This window comes from Lineus longissimus, chromosome 10 (genome assembly GCF_910592395.1).
Source record: "Lineus longissimus chromosome 10, tnLinLong1.2, whole genome shotgun sequence".
NCBI classification, from domain to species: Eukaryota; Metazoa; Nemertea; class Pilidiophora; order Heteronemertea; family Lineidae; genus Lineus; species Lineus longissimus.
In genome coordinates, this window is record NC_088317.1 from 9,473,564 (window position 1) to 9,490,884 (window position 17,321).

At 40.7% G+C, this 17,321-nt stretch overlaps 1 protein-coding gene across 1 annotated transcript in view; it reads right to left on the bottom strand.

The window, feature by feature from the left end:
* LOC135494968 (diacylglycerol kinase delta-like) overlaps window positions 1-17,321 on the bottom strand; it is a 782,762-nt gene that overhangs the window by 598,365 nt on the left and 167,076 nt on the right. Inside the window, exon 4 of the mRNA XM_064783336.1 lies at window positions 9,187-9,249. Within this exon, the coding sequence (XP_064639406.1) occupies window positions 9,187-9,249 (63 nt within the window). The remainder of the gene's footprint in view (window positions 1-9,186; window positions 9,250-17,321) is intronic.

The following is a 17,321-nucleotide window of genomic DNA, read 5'->3' on the forward strand; positions in this document are numbered from 1 at the left end:
TAATCATCCATTTTCCCTCCAAAATACCTATTTCCCTTTGTTCCCACTAAAAAGTTTGCAACAATTTACCAACATGTTGTAAAAATGTTGCTAATTTGTTGCAATTTTGTTGCTAGTGTACACAGGGCCTTGAAGGGCTTGTTGCAAAATTGTTGTAAAAATGTTGGTAAAATGTTGCTAATATTTTACTAGTGTACACCCTGCTTAAGTCAAGTGAAACTCTTACAAACCTTAGCAGAATGCCACCACCATTGAAATGTTGATAGCAAGTAAAAACTTTAAACAGATAGACTTGATTTTTTTAACCAACTGCCACATGCGGTTTTCTTTATTTAGTCAATTTTGAGGTAAGTATTACAGAATGAAATAATTGAATACAAAAATAGACTGGCTCTTCTGATGATTGCACTGGTGAACACCGAAGTCGATGGGATGTGCAAAGTCATAGCTCGATCCTCTCTCTTGGTCATCTGTGCGACGGGCAGAAAATGCATGCTGCATACCGTCTGCAGACTGGGGGTTTTCTCATGAGTCAATAGAATCTAAGGTTTGGAATAAGGGGACCATATCAGTAGTTGCTTTGCGCCAACTTTTTTTCAAAGTTTGTTTTCTTATAATAGAAATACCTGTGAATCATCTTGGAGGAAGATTTTTTTGGGTGTGCATGACAGATGACGTACTTAATACAGAACATGTATATTGTATCGGCCTGTTGTGCCTCGTGCGCCTGGTTGATTGGCCGGCAAGGTTGGGTTCGTTTCAAAGGCAGCATTTCATGATAAAAAGTGCTGAATGACATGGGTAAATATAATTAAAGATAACAGAATGAAGAAACCCAGGGAACAGAAAACCATTGTATATCAAACACCCACCTTGACAGTTCTCCTCTGTCTCTTGATGTTAAGTGAAAATACCGGCCTCTTTGACATTCTAAACAGGTGTTGTTAGGCCAAATAAAAAATGTTTTCAGGCAAATGTTTATTACTACAGTCCTGGTCACAAGATACATCCTAGCTGATTAGCATCATGTAGGCCCTACGTGCTAAATCCATGCGAGTCACACATACATGTAGCGTGCCAGTGGATGCACTTGGTTCACAGTTAGAAATTTAGGCCTACACCCCAACTCGTGGTGTATCGCAAAGCCTGTTTGCACAACGGCCTAGATAATCTTTGTTCTACTGTTTGGCATATACCTGAAATGGCCTCTTATTTTTTAGTGTGAAAATCACATGGCAACTGTTGAGATGGTCCCCTAATTCCAGATCTTAATTTTAATACAGAAGTTGGCTGAAAGCAACTGCTGATATGCTCCCCTAATTCCAGACCTTAGATTCTATTGACTCATGAGAAAACCCCCAGTCTGCAGACGGTATGCAGCATGCATTTTCTGCCCGCCGGTCATCTGTGATGTGGTCACCAAATATGTTCAAATGCAGCTGCAGTAGTGCAGATCATTCCTGCAAAACATGATGAGGAGATAACATTTTTATTTTGATAGATAGCAAAGCTAGCCAAGTTTTATATCAAATACAAGGCCAACAACAACTGATAAGGCGCTAGGGCCGAATGATCAAGGAAGTTCATTGAGAATACATTGTGATAAGAGCAGCGGACAGAAAATGCATGCTGCATACCGTCTGCAGACTGGGGGTTTTCTCATGAGTCAATAGAATCCAAGGTCTGGAATTAGGGGAGCATATCAGCAGTTGCTTTCAGCCAACTTCTGTATCAAAATTAAGATCTGGAATAAGGGGACCATCTCAACAGTTGCCATGTGATTTTCACACTAAAAAATAAGAGGCCATTTCAGGTATATGCCAAACAGTAGAACAAAGATTATCTAGGCCGTTGTGCAAACAGGCTTTGCGATACACCACGAGTTGGGGTGTAGGCCTAAATTTCTAACTGTGAACCAAGTGCATCCACTGGCACGCTACATGTATGTGTGACTCGCACGGATTTAGCACGTAGGGCCTACATGATGCTAATCAGCTAGGATGTATCTTGTGACCAGGACTGTAGTAATAAACATTTGCCTGAAAACATTTTTTATTTGGCCTAACAACACCTGTTTAGAATGTCAAAGAGGCCGGTATTTTCACTTAACATCAAGAGACAGAGGAGAACTGTCAAGGTGGGTGTTTGATATACAATGGTTTTCTGTTCCCTGGGTTTCTTCATTCTGTTATCTTTAATTATATTTACCCATGTCATTCAGCACTTTTTATCATGAAATGCTGCCTTTGAAACGAACCCAACCTTGCCGGCCAATCAACCAGGCGCACGAGGCACAACAGGCCGATACAATATACATGTTCTGTATTAAGTACGTCATCTGTCATGCACACCCAAAAAAATCTTCCTCCAAGATGATTCACAGGTATTTCTCTTATAAGAAAACAAACTTTGAAAAAAAGTTGGCGCAAAGCAACTACTGATATGGTCCCCTAATTCCAAACCTTAGATTCTATTGACTCATGAGAAAACCCCCAGTCTGCAGACGGTATGCAGCATGCATTTTCTGCCCGCCGGTGATAAGAGTGATGAATCGGCCCCGTTTGAAGCATTGTGCTATGTACAGTGTGCATGTGTCAGTGTGTATCAGCTATCGCATTTATTGTTTGTTGACATTTCAAATCGCCGGAGTCGATCCTCAATTACACTGTTATGTACATTGGCAACCTTACCCGATGATATCAGAACGATGTTTATTATTGTCTTGTTTATTCACATTAGTTCTGCTATGTGACAAGAGTTATTTGTTGAGTAATCCATGATTTAAAGCCGGACTTTGACATCGTTTCTCAGACCAAGCTGCATTTCGCAGATCGTTTTTCAGCGATCGTCGACGAACTATTTCAAATGAATCACATCCAATTAAACAATCCAAGCCTTCCCTAATGTCATCAACATGCAATAACACAAGCAGCCAAATATTATCGCCTATGAAATTGTGCATTTAATGAGAACTTACCTCCGAATTGACAGAACGCGATCTATTCCATAGCATGGTCTCCTTACGTCTGAACTGCGCAGACTCCGAGACGTGACGTTCGCTGCACGTGGGATAACTCGCGCGAAATTTAAAATGCTCTTCTTGGGGGATGCTCACTAAATTGCGCCAGTAACACCACCTGGTGAGAAATTCATGAACCACGCCTATTGATAATGAAAGAGAAAGCTTTGATCAATAAGAATAGATTTGATTCATGATCCCCAACTTAAAGAATTAAGAGAAATCAGCTGCTGGAAAAGTTTTTGGAAAATTTTGCTCGGTGTAACCTAGTGGCCAAACCGCTCATCCTGCCGGACCCACATTTGGTCTATTCAGGAGTCCTGAAGGGTCTCAACGCCTCAGAGGGAAAATCTATCGCCTTTCCGCCATAGTTTTGAAACGACAGCCCGACGGACGGACGGACGGACGGACGGACGGACGGACGGACGGACGGACGGACGGACGGACGGACGGACGGACGGACGGACGGACGGACGGACGGACCCTCAGACAGACAGACGGACATTCATTCTACCATTTACTCATATGAATAGCTCAGCTTGTCAGCTGAGCTAAAAACTAGTGAACCGGTTGGGGGGGGGGGGGCTGGGGAAAAAAATAAAGTAAATAAATTTGAAAAAGTTCAACCTTATTTTACTAACGTTCACCTTGGTAGAGCTTGGACACATGGCTTGCAATGCATACTTTACTTCCCTGCACATATGTTGCAGTGTATTCCATTTGTTAATGTACCGGTATCGGGTATGTAACTTAATGTATGGACGGTAATGTATGGTTCATGCAGCTCCTCAAGGTTTTCCGTATCAGCAGAGAGACTGAGAATGGCAGTTTTATTGTTCGTTAAAAATATCTCGCAATTCCAGCAGACTACTTCGTCGCTATCATTTGTGTACTCTGACCAGTGTAACTATCAAAGGTGTACGATATCATTGTTATTTTGACAAGAAACATGAGAAAACGTCAACTTCTTGTGAAGTGGTCCGCCATGTTTGTTCATCTAGCGTTCGGGTTTGTTTTGATTACGTCAATGATGTTTATAAATACAAAGAGGCTATTCTTATAACAAAGTTTTGTCTGGAGTCATTCTCCTGTAGCTGTTATATCTATGTGTAATAGATAATTGTGAAGTATTACGATTATTTCATTCTGATGATTGGGAAGAATTTTTTTGCTACACCGTTTTGTGTATAAAATGTACTATGGCATTCATGTGTGTTTTGATCTTCCGACTTCGACTCAATGACTGAGCAAGTTTAACGAGGCAGAAAGCCAAAAACGGTAACACTTCCTATGTAAACAAGCTACGGGAGTCGTTCTATACTATGACTTTTCAAATAACAGTTGTAATGGCCAATTGTACTAATTGTACAAATCAAGAGAAAATACAGAGAAAACTCACCCTGGTTTTATGTCAAAACGTCTACCGTACGTAGATGAACTGAGCGCATTAATCTGGGATTCTCTACGTGTCTTTCATCGGCAATATTAATAAGAATTAGACAAAATAACCCCACAAAACGACATGTTGACAGTGAGAATCAAAATAAAGGGAAATACCACCTTACTAACTGCTCGTTATGAAAAATTTAGATTGGAACTATGTTTTGAAGTGAAGGCACACACTCTATATACATTCGAAAATGGCCATCACTTTATCAGCCTCGGATGCAATGCCTTAGGGCAATGCCTTATGTGTAGCGCGTTCAGTACATTACAGAGACAGGTAGGATCGAGGCCGTTATGCCACTTTTGACCAGACGACAATTTCCAGCTTAATGTCTGCCAATTACTGCCAATTACGGGGCGTTTAGTCTTTCTGCTGTGAATACCTATAATCCAATCGAAACAAGAATTCAAAATATTGGTATCCTTGCACATTTTTTGGCCCAGCTACAGCAAATTCGGATGAAAATGCAACTATTTTGCTGGAACTACTTTCGGCCAGCTCAAGTACAAATCATAAGCTCCGCTGGAATCCAGCGTAGCTAAAAAACAAAGGGGATGAACTTTCCCTAAAGGTTAGTTCTTTGGGAGTGGCCACAAGGACCGGGGATAACTGCAGGGAAAAATGGAACCAGCAGCTGGAAGCCAGCGTAGCTAAAAAATAGCATCGCAAAGCGAGCATAACCCCTCAGCCTATTAAGGTTGAAGGTGAGATAATGGTGAAGTTGGCTTAGTGGAGTGGCTAGTTTGCATATGGAAATTAAAATTGTGGAAACCTATTTTGAGGATTTGAGCCATATTGAATTTCGAATCGCGCTGATTTTCGAAAGGAACCTTCCCCTTACAAAACTGCATTAGGCCTACCCCCACTAAAAATTGAACAGAACGAGCCGGTTTTCGAAAGGAACTTTACTCTTGTCACCCCCAACGTACACACCAAAAATGAATTTGATTGGACGAATGGTTCTCCTCGAAATTGACGGAAACCGATTTCAAGCACGCCGCCCTAGTGGCAATATTGATAGTCGGAAGAAGCCCGTTTTCGTAAGGAACCTCGCTCTAGTCACACTCAACGTACACACCAAAAAATGAATTTATTCGGACAAATGGTTCTCCTCGAAATTGACGGAAACCGATTGAGAATCAGAACGAGCCGGTTTTCGAAAGGAACTTTTCTGTAGTCACCCCGAACGAACATACCAAAAATGAATTTGATCAGACGAATGGTTCTCCTTGAAATTGATGGAAACCAATTTCTGGGATCTTAAGCTTGCAAGCACTTTCATTGGAACAGGCCACGGGTGATGAGATGAAATTTTTGAAAGAAAATTGATTTAGGAATGTGTTTAGTCGGTTAATACCTCGGATTAGGTCAATGATGGACATTGCGAGTTTTCAACTTTTGCCACTAGTGGGCCTCACAGCTGTTTCAGCTAAGCCTAAACATGACATCGAAATGATCCATCCCTACCATAGACCTCCTGCCCAGAGATTGGACAGTGCAATAATCATGTTAACCACTTATATAAACATTGTCACTATCACACATCGCAATACCCATTCAGTCCAAAGGGTTATTGCATTGGCATTGTTCAAAAGACCTGCGCAAGCCTTTAGAAATCCTGCAAAAAGTAACATCGGTTTTGATTAGCTCATTAGCTCCGTCAAGTGCCATGCCACCCGGCTTCAAACTTTACAAAAACTGTACTAGCCAGTAACAGTACTATAGTGGAATAGGATTTCGTAATATACTAACGTTAACGGAACAGCGTTTAGGAAAACCTGTTCACAAACGATGCCCATTCAAAATACTGATTCAGACTGCCTGATGCTTTGTTGCAAAACTGCACAAAGTCTGGACAAAGGAAAAAGTGATAAAACGTTGAAATCAGTTGTGAACTGCGGCACTAACGTATGTCAAGAACTTTACGATTATGATTATATTCACGATATTTAGTTTTGATCGTGTTCGTTTCCACCTTTAGCAGTTTAGAGAGTTAATTACTTTAGTTTTTGGTCTTTTCATAAACATCAAAGCATTTGATCATATTCTTCGCTCTCAAGATTTTGATGCATTTGTGTATCATTCCGCGTTAGTACATATCGTAAAGACTAAATCAGCACCAAGCACCTCACGATTACAGAAACTTCTTGAACGATTTTCATCGTATTCTTTCAAACTAGGTTACCGTAAGGGTAGTGAAATGGAATAAAGTGACTCCCTATCTAGAAGTCAGCGTGATGATGATGATGTGTTTGATGTTATTTTACCGGTTGTTTTGGTTACTCTACTGACACCAGCATTTGCAATTATAGCCAACGATTGCCTTTTTCCCACCCTAAGGAGCAAGTGTATAGTAACACTTGGGTATGCCAAGCGGATGGGCATAACACCAACCCCACTCTTCAAGCCACAGGAAAGGCAAACTCCTCCTGTCATTCAGCATGTGGTCATTCAACCCATCCGACTGGAAGTCGCACCACTAACACAACTGCCAGCAGGTCAGCCAACCAGCCTTTGCCTTGCAGCAGCAGAGAATACATCACATGCTAGACAGACTCCACCCACTCTGGTTACACTGCCGGAACCACGGCTCGTCGATAAGAGGAATGAAAGACCAAAGCCCACGGTCCCGCTAACAACACCGCCGCATCGCCACCCATCAACTCCAGAGGAAGAGCATCAAGCACCATCAGCCGACCAGTCATGTCCCGCAGTGCCTCAGCTGATTACTAATATCGACGCAGTTGTAGCCAAACACATTCCAAAGCAGTATGAGCTCGATCGCATATTAGCGATTAATCAAGAGGAAAGTAGTTAGATATTATAGTCTCCCAGTTGAAGTTAATGCTCTGTGCATGGCACAACACCAGAACAGTTCATATTAGTGAATGATGTATTGTTTCGATTGTTTTTCCTCACGAATGATGAACACTTCAGTTTCCAGTTAGCAATACCTGAGCAGTACATTCACACGATAATAAGCAGATATCATGATGAACGACTTAGTTCACACACGGTTACGGTAAAAACCTGTCTGACTCTCCGTCGAAATTTCTCTTTCTGCGACAACATGTTTGAGCGTATAGCAAGCTACATCAAAGGTTGTTCACAGTGTTAGCAAATAAAGGGTAAAACTGACAACTTACGTCCCACGCATTCCACATCATTATTGTTTGTTCAAAACAATAAGTCTCGACTTCAAGTCAATGCCGCCTTACTTACGGTTACAAGCAAGTGACGATAACAAGTTATGCCGTGACACGTTACATAATTTGTACACCACTAAAGTCATTACAGGCAGAGACAATTTGCGGAGCTTTTCTCCAAAAGGTTGTAACCATGTTTGGTATCCCGTCTGTAGTTGTAACAGATGCGGCGACTTCGCTTACAGGGAAGCTTTTCTCTCTACTTTGCTCATCACTTGGTATTGATCAACCTTGCATAAGTGTTGAAAATCATGTTTTCATGATGGTAGAATGTCATATGCATACAGTAGGAGATATGATAAAGGCTAACTTAGGCCAATACGGCAATGACTGGGTATGTTACGTCTCAGTAGCACAGTTTAGCTACAACTCGTTTGCATCGCCGCACTTGGGAGGACATTCACCACATTACATGTTGTTCCTTCGTGACCCGCCCGATATTAGTGAAATTAGGTTCAAAGTTAATCTTGGTTTGTCGCATTCTTACAAAGAGTATGTAGGAAACCTAAAAAAGCGATTTCACGACGTTGCGAAGACAATGCTTGAGTTACAGCAACACCACCAAACAGTGCAAAACGCGATCAGTGATAGGTTAGATAAGTGTCCATTGTACGCAGTTGAACAGTTGGTTTATTTGCATAAACCTAGCATTCTTTCGAATCCGAATTTCGTAAATTTTGAAGCCGGGTGGCATGGCAATTGACGAAGCTAATGAGCTAATCAAAACCGATGTTACTTTTTGCAGGATTTCCAAAGGCTTGCGCAGGTCTTTTGAACAATGCCAATGCAATAACCCTTTGGACTAAATGGGTATTGCGATGTGTGATAGTGAAAATGTTTATATAAGTGGTTAACATGATTATTGCACTGACCAATCTCTGGGCAGGAGGTCTATGGTAGGGATGGGTCATTTTGATGTCATGTTTAGGCTTAGCTGAAACAGCTGTGAGGCCCACTAGTGGCAAAAGTTGAAAACTCGCAATGTCCATCGTTGACCTAATCCGAGGTATTAACCGACTAAACACATTCCTAAATCAATTTTCTTTCAAAAATTTCACCTCATCAGCGTGGCCTGTTCCAATGAAAGTGCTTGCAAACTTAAGATCCCAGCGGCCGTAAAAGTGCAATCTACTGGGGACTTTTTAAACCCCAGAAATAATCAAGCCAAAGAAGTTGTAAATTAAAAGTTGTAAATAGCAGATTAACTTTCTGGTAAAAGCATCACTCAAGAAAAATAGTTTTGTCACAAAGACAAAATAACAGTTCCCTTTGCTTTGCCAGTCGGCGGGCATTATCTAGGGCAGGTCTTAAATTCATTCGATAAATATCGATTGTTAGAGGAGGGCTGACTCTCATTTTCGGGACCCTATGTCATGCCCTACGACAATTACTGAAAATCTTGCATGTCTCTTATTTGTGGTGGCGTTATGCAGAATACAAGGACAGGCATAGGCTCCAATTTTGGAATACTCTTTCTTGACAACAACTTTTTTACTAAGAACATGTATACTTACAATAGTATCCTTTGCATAGTAAAGTTTTCTTCCCTTGAGCTTAAAATATCTTCTTCTCCATCTCTGCAACAAAAAAATACAAAAAAACACTTTCAAAAAATATCATAATTCTTACTGACATATGTTTTAAATGATGTAGAATAGTTTTTTGCTCCCGAGGAACTTAATCACGTAACAGTTAAGAAATATTTTAATAAAGTACAAATTGCACAATGAAATGACCAGGGGCCATGTGCTCACCTATTGTCAATGAATGGATGTTATTATTGTTACTGAACAGCATGGAAATTAGTTCAAGGTAAATATCATTTAACCACTATGTCAACCAGTTCATTGTCATGCCTGTATATATGCGGCAGAATTGTGTGGAGATGAACCGTCACGCTCACATATGTGCAAGTAAATAACATCTCCATTCAAAACCTGTTTGTGAGGTTTTAATGGCGATTTAACAGCATGCATTTGGTGTACAGGGAGGACCCATGCTTTTACATTTACATTTCCTTCGTTCCAGTGTGGGGCTCCTGTGAGTCCAGATTTTAGCTTGAACTTTGCAAACCATAGAGCCAGCCCTCTACGGTTGACTCAACAAATTTTGAACAAGTATACTGGAGAGTGCAGTAAAAATAAATACTTGCAACGGAAAGAATGAGTTTGTGGCATTTCTAAATCAAAAGGATTTTAACATGGGCCATTAGTGTATGTTATAGATATGTTTTTAGGGCTAACGCGGTAGGAGTAGTAGAGGCAAATACATGTGTAACACGTCAAGTATCGTAATTACATGTACCTGCGATAAAACTTTGGTGATGATCGGGCATTTGATTAGGGAAATATAGCACTTTTTGTGTTTTTGGTTCAAGCCACCTCGTGGTCATTTCAGGAATCACACCGGTGTGAATTTTGGTCCCACAGGTGTCATTACATAGCAGAAAATATGTGCCAAGTTTCAAGTCATATAATGAAAAGCTGTTTCATTGTTTTTTCGAATTTCAAAACAAGGAATCGTACCAGACATAAACTTGGTCTGCAAAGTTTCATAACATAGGGCTACAAATGCACTGTGTTTCAAGTCAATAGCTCCAGGAGTCAAAAAAACATGCCACCCATCAGCTAATTCATGCTTTTTGGCCTCTGTGACCTTGAAAAGTAGGTCAAATCAAAAACTCACGTGATATGTCATGTATCATCATTAAATATACTGTTACGCTAAGTAGAGAAGCAGGTCGCAGGGAGAACAAAACAAGACGCACAAATTGTTCAGATTTCAGTGTATGAGTTATATTTAATAGATATGTGGGCGTCCTATTTACAACTCGGACCTGTCAATGTAATGTACTTGCACATCTGACTGTAACGAAGCGATGGTTCCCAGCAAGTGGTCTGAGACCGGAGCTTTGGTTCAGGTTTAGGCTTAATAAAAGACCAAATGACAACAAAGCATTCATAGATGATAAATGAATGTTCGGCGAACTTTGCCTACCGTAAAGAGTGGAGTAACCATGCTCTACGTAGTTTGTGAAGGGGAATGGCCTGCATATTGCAAACCCACCATCAAAAACCGAGACTAGAGTAATTTTGATTTTGTGAGAGAAATATGAAACTGGGTGTTTAAAGATGGGTGCCGAATTGCAACTGTCTGAGCAGGCTCAGAGATCAGCACATAACAAATTTAGTTGAAACATCTATGGCCAGATGGCAGCATAGACAAAAAAATAGAGAGGTTTAGAGTTGGACACCAACATTGCCACCCCCCTGACAGAGTAAAAATTGGTAACATCCAAACAGATGGTGTATTAACCTTGAACAAAGGTGTACGATACATAACCTCAGCAAAGGGCATAAAATTTAACGGTATTATACGAGTGCACCAAAACACAACTCAAAGCCGTAGGGCAGTAACAGTAATGATAAATATGCCCGAACCGAAGGCAGTATAGAGCAAATTAGGACCATCTTATTGGTATTTAAGCTGGAGCCGTTGGCAGTGCAGCTTGATAGCAACATGCTAAAGTTCACCATTGGTCTGTCCACATCGGACTTCTGCTGAACAATGAAGATCATGGTCTTAAAAGATAAATAGGAAGCTGGTAGTCATAAGACGACCTGCTAAGGCAATATAAAGCTCTGAAATGAAGGGAAACCACTAACCTTCATTACTACCCAGCAGGAATGGGACAGGTCAAACAAACAGAAAAAAATAGAATGTCCGAATGTCCATCCCTGAAAAAGGTGCACGACATCTTTAGGTAAAGTCAGTTTTGTCGAACATCGTCAGTCCTTCGAACAATATTGGCATATTGTCATTGTCTTTTGCCAGTTTTGGCAGCTCAAACATGAATGTCCTCCAACACATGACTTCAAAATAAAAACATTGTAGCCAATTTTTAGGCCAGACAAAGTATGGTAAGTAAATTATTTTGGAGATATCCCTCCGCCCCAAAAAATCTTAAGAAAAAAAAATAGAATTGATTGTACCGGTACTGTGGTGTCCACCTGACAATGGCCACAATGATCTTGCAAAGAAATCAGTTTCAAGGCAACTTCATTTCGATCAAGCGCAAGCACAGACGAACATACAGAATACGGCCATGAGCACGGATGACAGCACAGGGTCAAACTGGATCAGGGAGTTGGTTTAAACTCGACCTCGGTTATACTTTAAATTCAGGACTTATCTCCAAATATGGAGTGAATATCCCAAATTTTTGGCAAGGAGCCCAATTTTAAGCCTGTGAATCAAAGTGCCATGTCTGACATCTGCATAACTATGAGCAACACAAGCTCCAATCCAAAGCGTTTCTTTTGATTCATCCAGAATGGAGCCAGAATAAACAAACCAAAGCGATTCTTTGGTACTGCATGTATACGTTACTAAGTTCACTAATGATATGTATATATTGCATTGAGAGGTTACTAGCACATCAGATGCAATAAAGTGGGAAACTAAAATCAGCCCTTAGGAGAAATATGCCATTGAGTAGTATATAATTAGAAAGCGGAGTGCTTATCAACTCAGCTTAGTTTATGATATCCTGATTGGATATACATGTTAGGAAAATTTCAACTCAAAGTCACAAGTCTCCCAAAGCTTGATTAACCAGACGTATCAAAGAGGCACACACTGTCACTGTTCACATTATCGTTTCCTCGTTAATGTTCATAGTAGAAGTTTTCCTCGAGAAGGCAGATTCTGGCCACCAGCCTGACGTAGGTAGATTTTGCGGTCTTCGGCAAAGCAGAACGGATCCTCCCATTATCTCCTGGGTATGTTTTGACCACTCTAGCCATTTCCCAATCTCCACGAGGTAAATTGTCATCCTGGATCACCACAAGGTTGTCCTCTGCAAGGCTGCGTTCCTCCTTTAACCATTTTCTTCGGACAGTCAGGGTAGGCAGATATGCACGCTCGATAGGCAATAAGGCTGACAGAATAGTGAATTTTACTATTGATAATGGCATTGACATACTACTGATAAATGAAACATGGTTATCCCGTGATGATGTGATCTCGGCTAATGCGATAACACCCGATGGTTACTGCTTCAGGCACGTTCCATGCTCGAGAAAGCGCTCGCTTGGCGGTGGTGGTGTTGGAATATTGTTCCGGTCATCTTTGAAATTTCGGATCAAATCCATTGGCTGGCCGCGAAGTTTTGAATGTCTACGGGCTAGAGTATCTTGGGATAGTCAGAACTACTGCTTGGTGTTGATATACCGTCCGGATAAAATTCCAAATGTGACGCGTAAAGTCTTTTTCGAGGAATTCCCAGATCTGCTGAATCGTTTGAATGCAGAATTGCCGAATGACAAGATTGTCCTATTAGGTGATCTAAACCTACACCTAGACATTCCTACAGACTCGTCGACACGCAAGTTTGGAGCTCTTCTTGATCAGTTTAGCCTGATTCAGCACGTTAAGGAAGCCACTCACATAGACGGTCTTCTATTGGATCCTGTGATTTCATGAAGGGAAGACTCATCAGTCACTGACGTTTTTGTTAGTCGTCCATCAATATCTGACCACTTCGTGGTTCATTCATGCTGAATATGCGAAAACCACCTCTTCCAACCAAGGACATTACATATCGAAGACTTAAGGGTATCAACATTGAAAATTTCTGCTCCGATTTGGCGGAAAATGTTGGTGATCAGATGATATGTCACGTAAGGTACCATCTCCGCTTCCCAGCCACGATGATGATGGTGAACTAGCAGAACGATTTAACACGTACTTTGTTGATAAGGTCGCTGGCATTAAGCAAAGACTTCCCCAAGTTGACGTTGACAAGGCCTGTAGTGAACAATACAATGTGCAAAGTTCTCTCTCCATGTTTAAGGAGGTGGACGAACAATATGTTGCCAAGGTGATCAAGGCGATGAAGTCAAAGCATTGCAGTCTTGACCCAGCGCCCACGTCACTAGTAAAAGATGCCCTAACCACGCTGCTGCCAATCATTACCAAGATATTCAACCTGTCTCTTTCATCAGGGATCTTCCCTGAGGAGTGGAAGGAGGCCATTGTTGTCCCACTTCTCAAGAAGGCATCTTTAGATGTGGAGGTGTTAAAGAACTTTAGACCAGCCCCTGGTTCCTCTTTCATACTTATCAAACTTTCCCTTTGGTTTCTGAAAGGCAGTGTTATACGAGTGAGCTGCGGCTGGAGTCTTCCCCTTTAAAGTATCCAACTTGACAGAGTATGGATTGAACTCAGTGTCGACACATTCTTTCAACCAATTCCTTAAGTCGAGTATGGATGGTTCCCTTGTCTTCGATATGCCAGATATGTGACGATTCCAAAATCTAACACGGTTGACTGGGAGGCGCCTCGATACTCTCACAAGAAGATTGGTTCCTTGCATGTCGTTGGTATAGTGCAGCTGAGTTAGAGTAATGATGCAGTCTCTTATATCAACGTAAAACTGACGAAGTGCAATAGGATTTCTTGCTGGGATTGTGTTTCCTGTTGTAATCAAATCAAGATAGGCTCGTGCGACTTTATTTCTGTGTCGAAATGCCCTCTTCAGTTCCTTCAGTGCATCGGCGTAGCAACTACCACTATATCCTATCCCCTTTATCACTGTTTGAGCATCCTTTGAAACATGCGACGGTAAAAGATCCATGCGACGCGCATCATCGATTCCAGGCTTGCAGTGAACTTGAGTGTAGAACTGTTCAACAAACTTGGGCCACAAGAGGGCAGAACCATCAAAAATTGGAATCCTTGTTGCTGGTAGGGCTCTGTCACTCTCTAGCTTGACTAACGCTGCTAGCATCTGATCTTTGGGTTGAGTTAACATTGTCTGCCTTGGCAACACAGTCTCCTGTCCACATACCAATTTATCAATCCATTCATCGATTGGCGGTCGCATCTCCCACGAAGGTGATTCAGAATCCAAAACATATTGGTTTGCATCAGCTCGAGTATCTTCATCTGGTAACACATGATACACTAAGCCCGGTGTGACTGAATGTTGAGCAAATGGCGCAGTTCGATTTCCACTGACTGGCGGTTTGTACGGAATACTTGTTGTTGTAATACGATGAGCCAACTCCTTAAACATAACGCGAGGTGCTGTGGTTGCACCAACAGGCCTAGGTTGCTCGGGTTTCTTGGGCTTTACATCTTTAGGCACTTTGCTCGACTTCAGCCACTCCTCTTTTTCTTGTTGTTTCTGTCTTCCCTTCTTTACCTCTTCCCGTAGTCTAGATGCGTTCAATTCAGCCTTGACAAATGCCTGCTTCTGTTCTACTCTTCGGTCACTCCGTAGTTGATCTGGATACATACTACTAACAGCAAGTTTGTGATCAGATGATATGGATTCAGTTTCAGATAACACACCAGTAGTAACGGATTGAATGTCATCAGACAATAGACGTGTTGCAATGTTCTGCATTACTTGATTAGCATGCTCAGCTCTCACTTGCATCCAGTCATTAGCTTGTTGTACCGCGGACGGGGATTCGATTAATGAAATGTATAGTTCGTGTGTAGTTGTGAGTGTGTCTAAATCAGATTGGACATTCACGGAACAGTCTCTAAGTGTGGCCTTCGACCAGCCATCCTCTACGGCTCGTATTGCTTTGTTGCATCTCTTTCTCAAGGTTCAAGCATTGGATGACCTCAGCTTCTTAATTTGCGACAACACTTGGGTTTGGCTACCATTTTGTTGTTGGGTGGCAGCAGTGTCACGAATGAGTTGCAATTCGTACCAATATTTATAAAAAGATGATAATGGGCATGGTTGCACAATGCAAAAAATCACTCATCGAATTTTAGAATTGGGATAAATTTTGGTTGAGAACTACACAACAATGTACATGAATGTACACGATGTATGCACTGTGACTGTGAAGAAAATTTTGGGTAAAATTGAGAGTAAAATCATGGATAAATTTACCACAACTTTCTATAAATTACTTTTTGTGCATGACAAGCACAACAGATAGAATAAAGAAGATGAAATGGGTTGAATTTGTATAATTATTGGATGGAAAAAGCAGGGTGCAAATGCACGCACTGCACAATGTACTACACAGTGCACACAACGTAGTACAACATGTACATGGAGTGAATACTAGATAAACCTGGGCGGTGAGTGACACTGAAGGTTAGCAAAATAACCCTCTTTCAGATGACTCTTGACTATTTGACCTTAGTGTAGTTGAATAGGGATAAGCAACTTACATATTGTTGGTAATTTATAATTTTAAAAGTAGGGTAAATAGATATATAATTTTGATTTTGTGGAAGAAATATGAAACTGGGTGTTTAAAGATGGGTGCCGAATTGCAACTGTCTGAGCATGCTCAGAGATCAGCACAAAACAAATTTAGTTTAAACATCTATGGCCAGATGGCAGAATAGACCCAAAAAATTGAGAGGTTTAGAGTTGGACATCAAGATTCCTAGACACACTACCGACACACCAACTACATAAACCAGCCATTAAGAAATTCACCTTTAGAAAAACAATGGTATCTTACATCAATCAACAGTGGCAAGCTGACCTGGTTGACATGCCAAAATATGATAGTAAGAATAAAGGATTCAGATTCACTTTAACAGTCATAGATTTGTTCAGCTTCGTTATGCTTGGGCTGTGGCAGTGAAGAATAAGAGAGGAGAAGAAATCAGAGATTCATTTAAAGTGATTTTTAAAGAGTTAACACCAGTTACGGCGATACCGGAAAAGAATCAATTCGATGACAGTACTGAATTCTACAACAAACACTTCAAGCAACTTTTAACAGAAAATGACATAGAGTGGTTCTCCTCAAAATCGGACAAGAAATCAGCAGTCGTAGAGAGATTCAACAGGACTTTGAAAGAGAAGATGTGGAGGTATTTCACTGCTAAAGAGACTGACAAGTGGACTGACGTGCTGGATGATTTGGTCAGTGGTACAATAATACATTTCACTCATCAATAGGTATGAAACCAATAGACGCCAGAAAGATGGAAGGGTTACAGTGGAAGGGTTACAGTGATAAATTCAATGAATGGTTACCAGTTTCAGAGATTAAATCCCAGAAGTAAAATCTTTAGAGAATAAAGTAAAAGGTTAATAAAACATTTTTCTATTAAATCAAGCAACAAATAGAAGGACAAATATTTAATAATAATTATGGAACAGTCAATGTTTATCAGCGTCAACCAGTAGTTTCAGGACCTACATTTAAATGTGTTAAATGCTATGTAACAAAACCAGAAAGTGATTTTGAAAAGAACAGACATAATAAATTCCTGGATTATTGTAGATCATTGTGGGTAGATTACCAAAGATCTATTAATAATCCAGTAATTGAAGAAGAGTTGGATAATGTATTACCAATCAAGGAATTCAAATATTACACTGAACTGTGTTTCTCTTCGTTAAACATGAGACCTATGGATAAGACAGAATACAGACAGAAGAGTGCTAAAATAGACTGGTCGCTATTTAAGGAGCAATTAGACAGATCAATTAATTTTATGAACAAAATGATGAATGTAAAATGGTTCGAACAAAGCTCTCGTGACCAAAATGTGGTATCAGATTGGAAAAGAGTAATTTACCAGTATTTTGGGAATTACCCTGATTTTTATCTTAGCTAGCTTTATGATTAATGATTTTAAACTTAGAAATGATCAC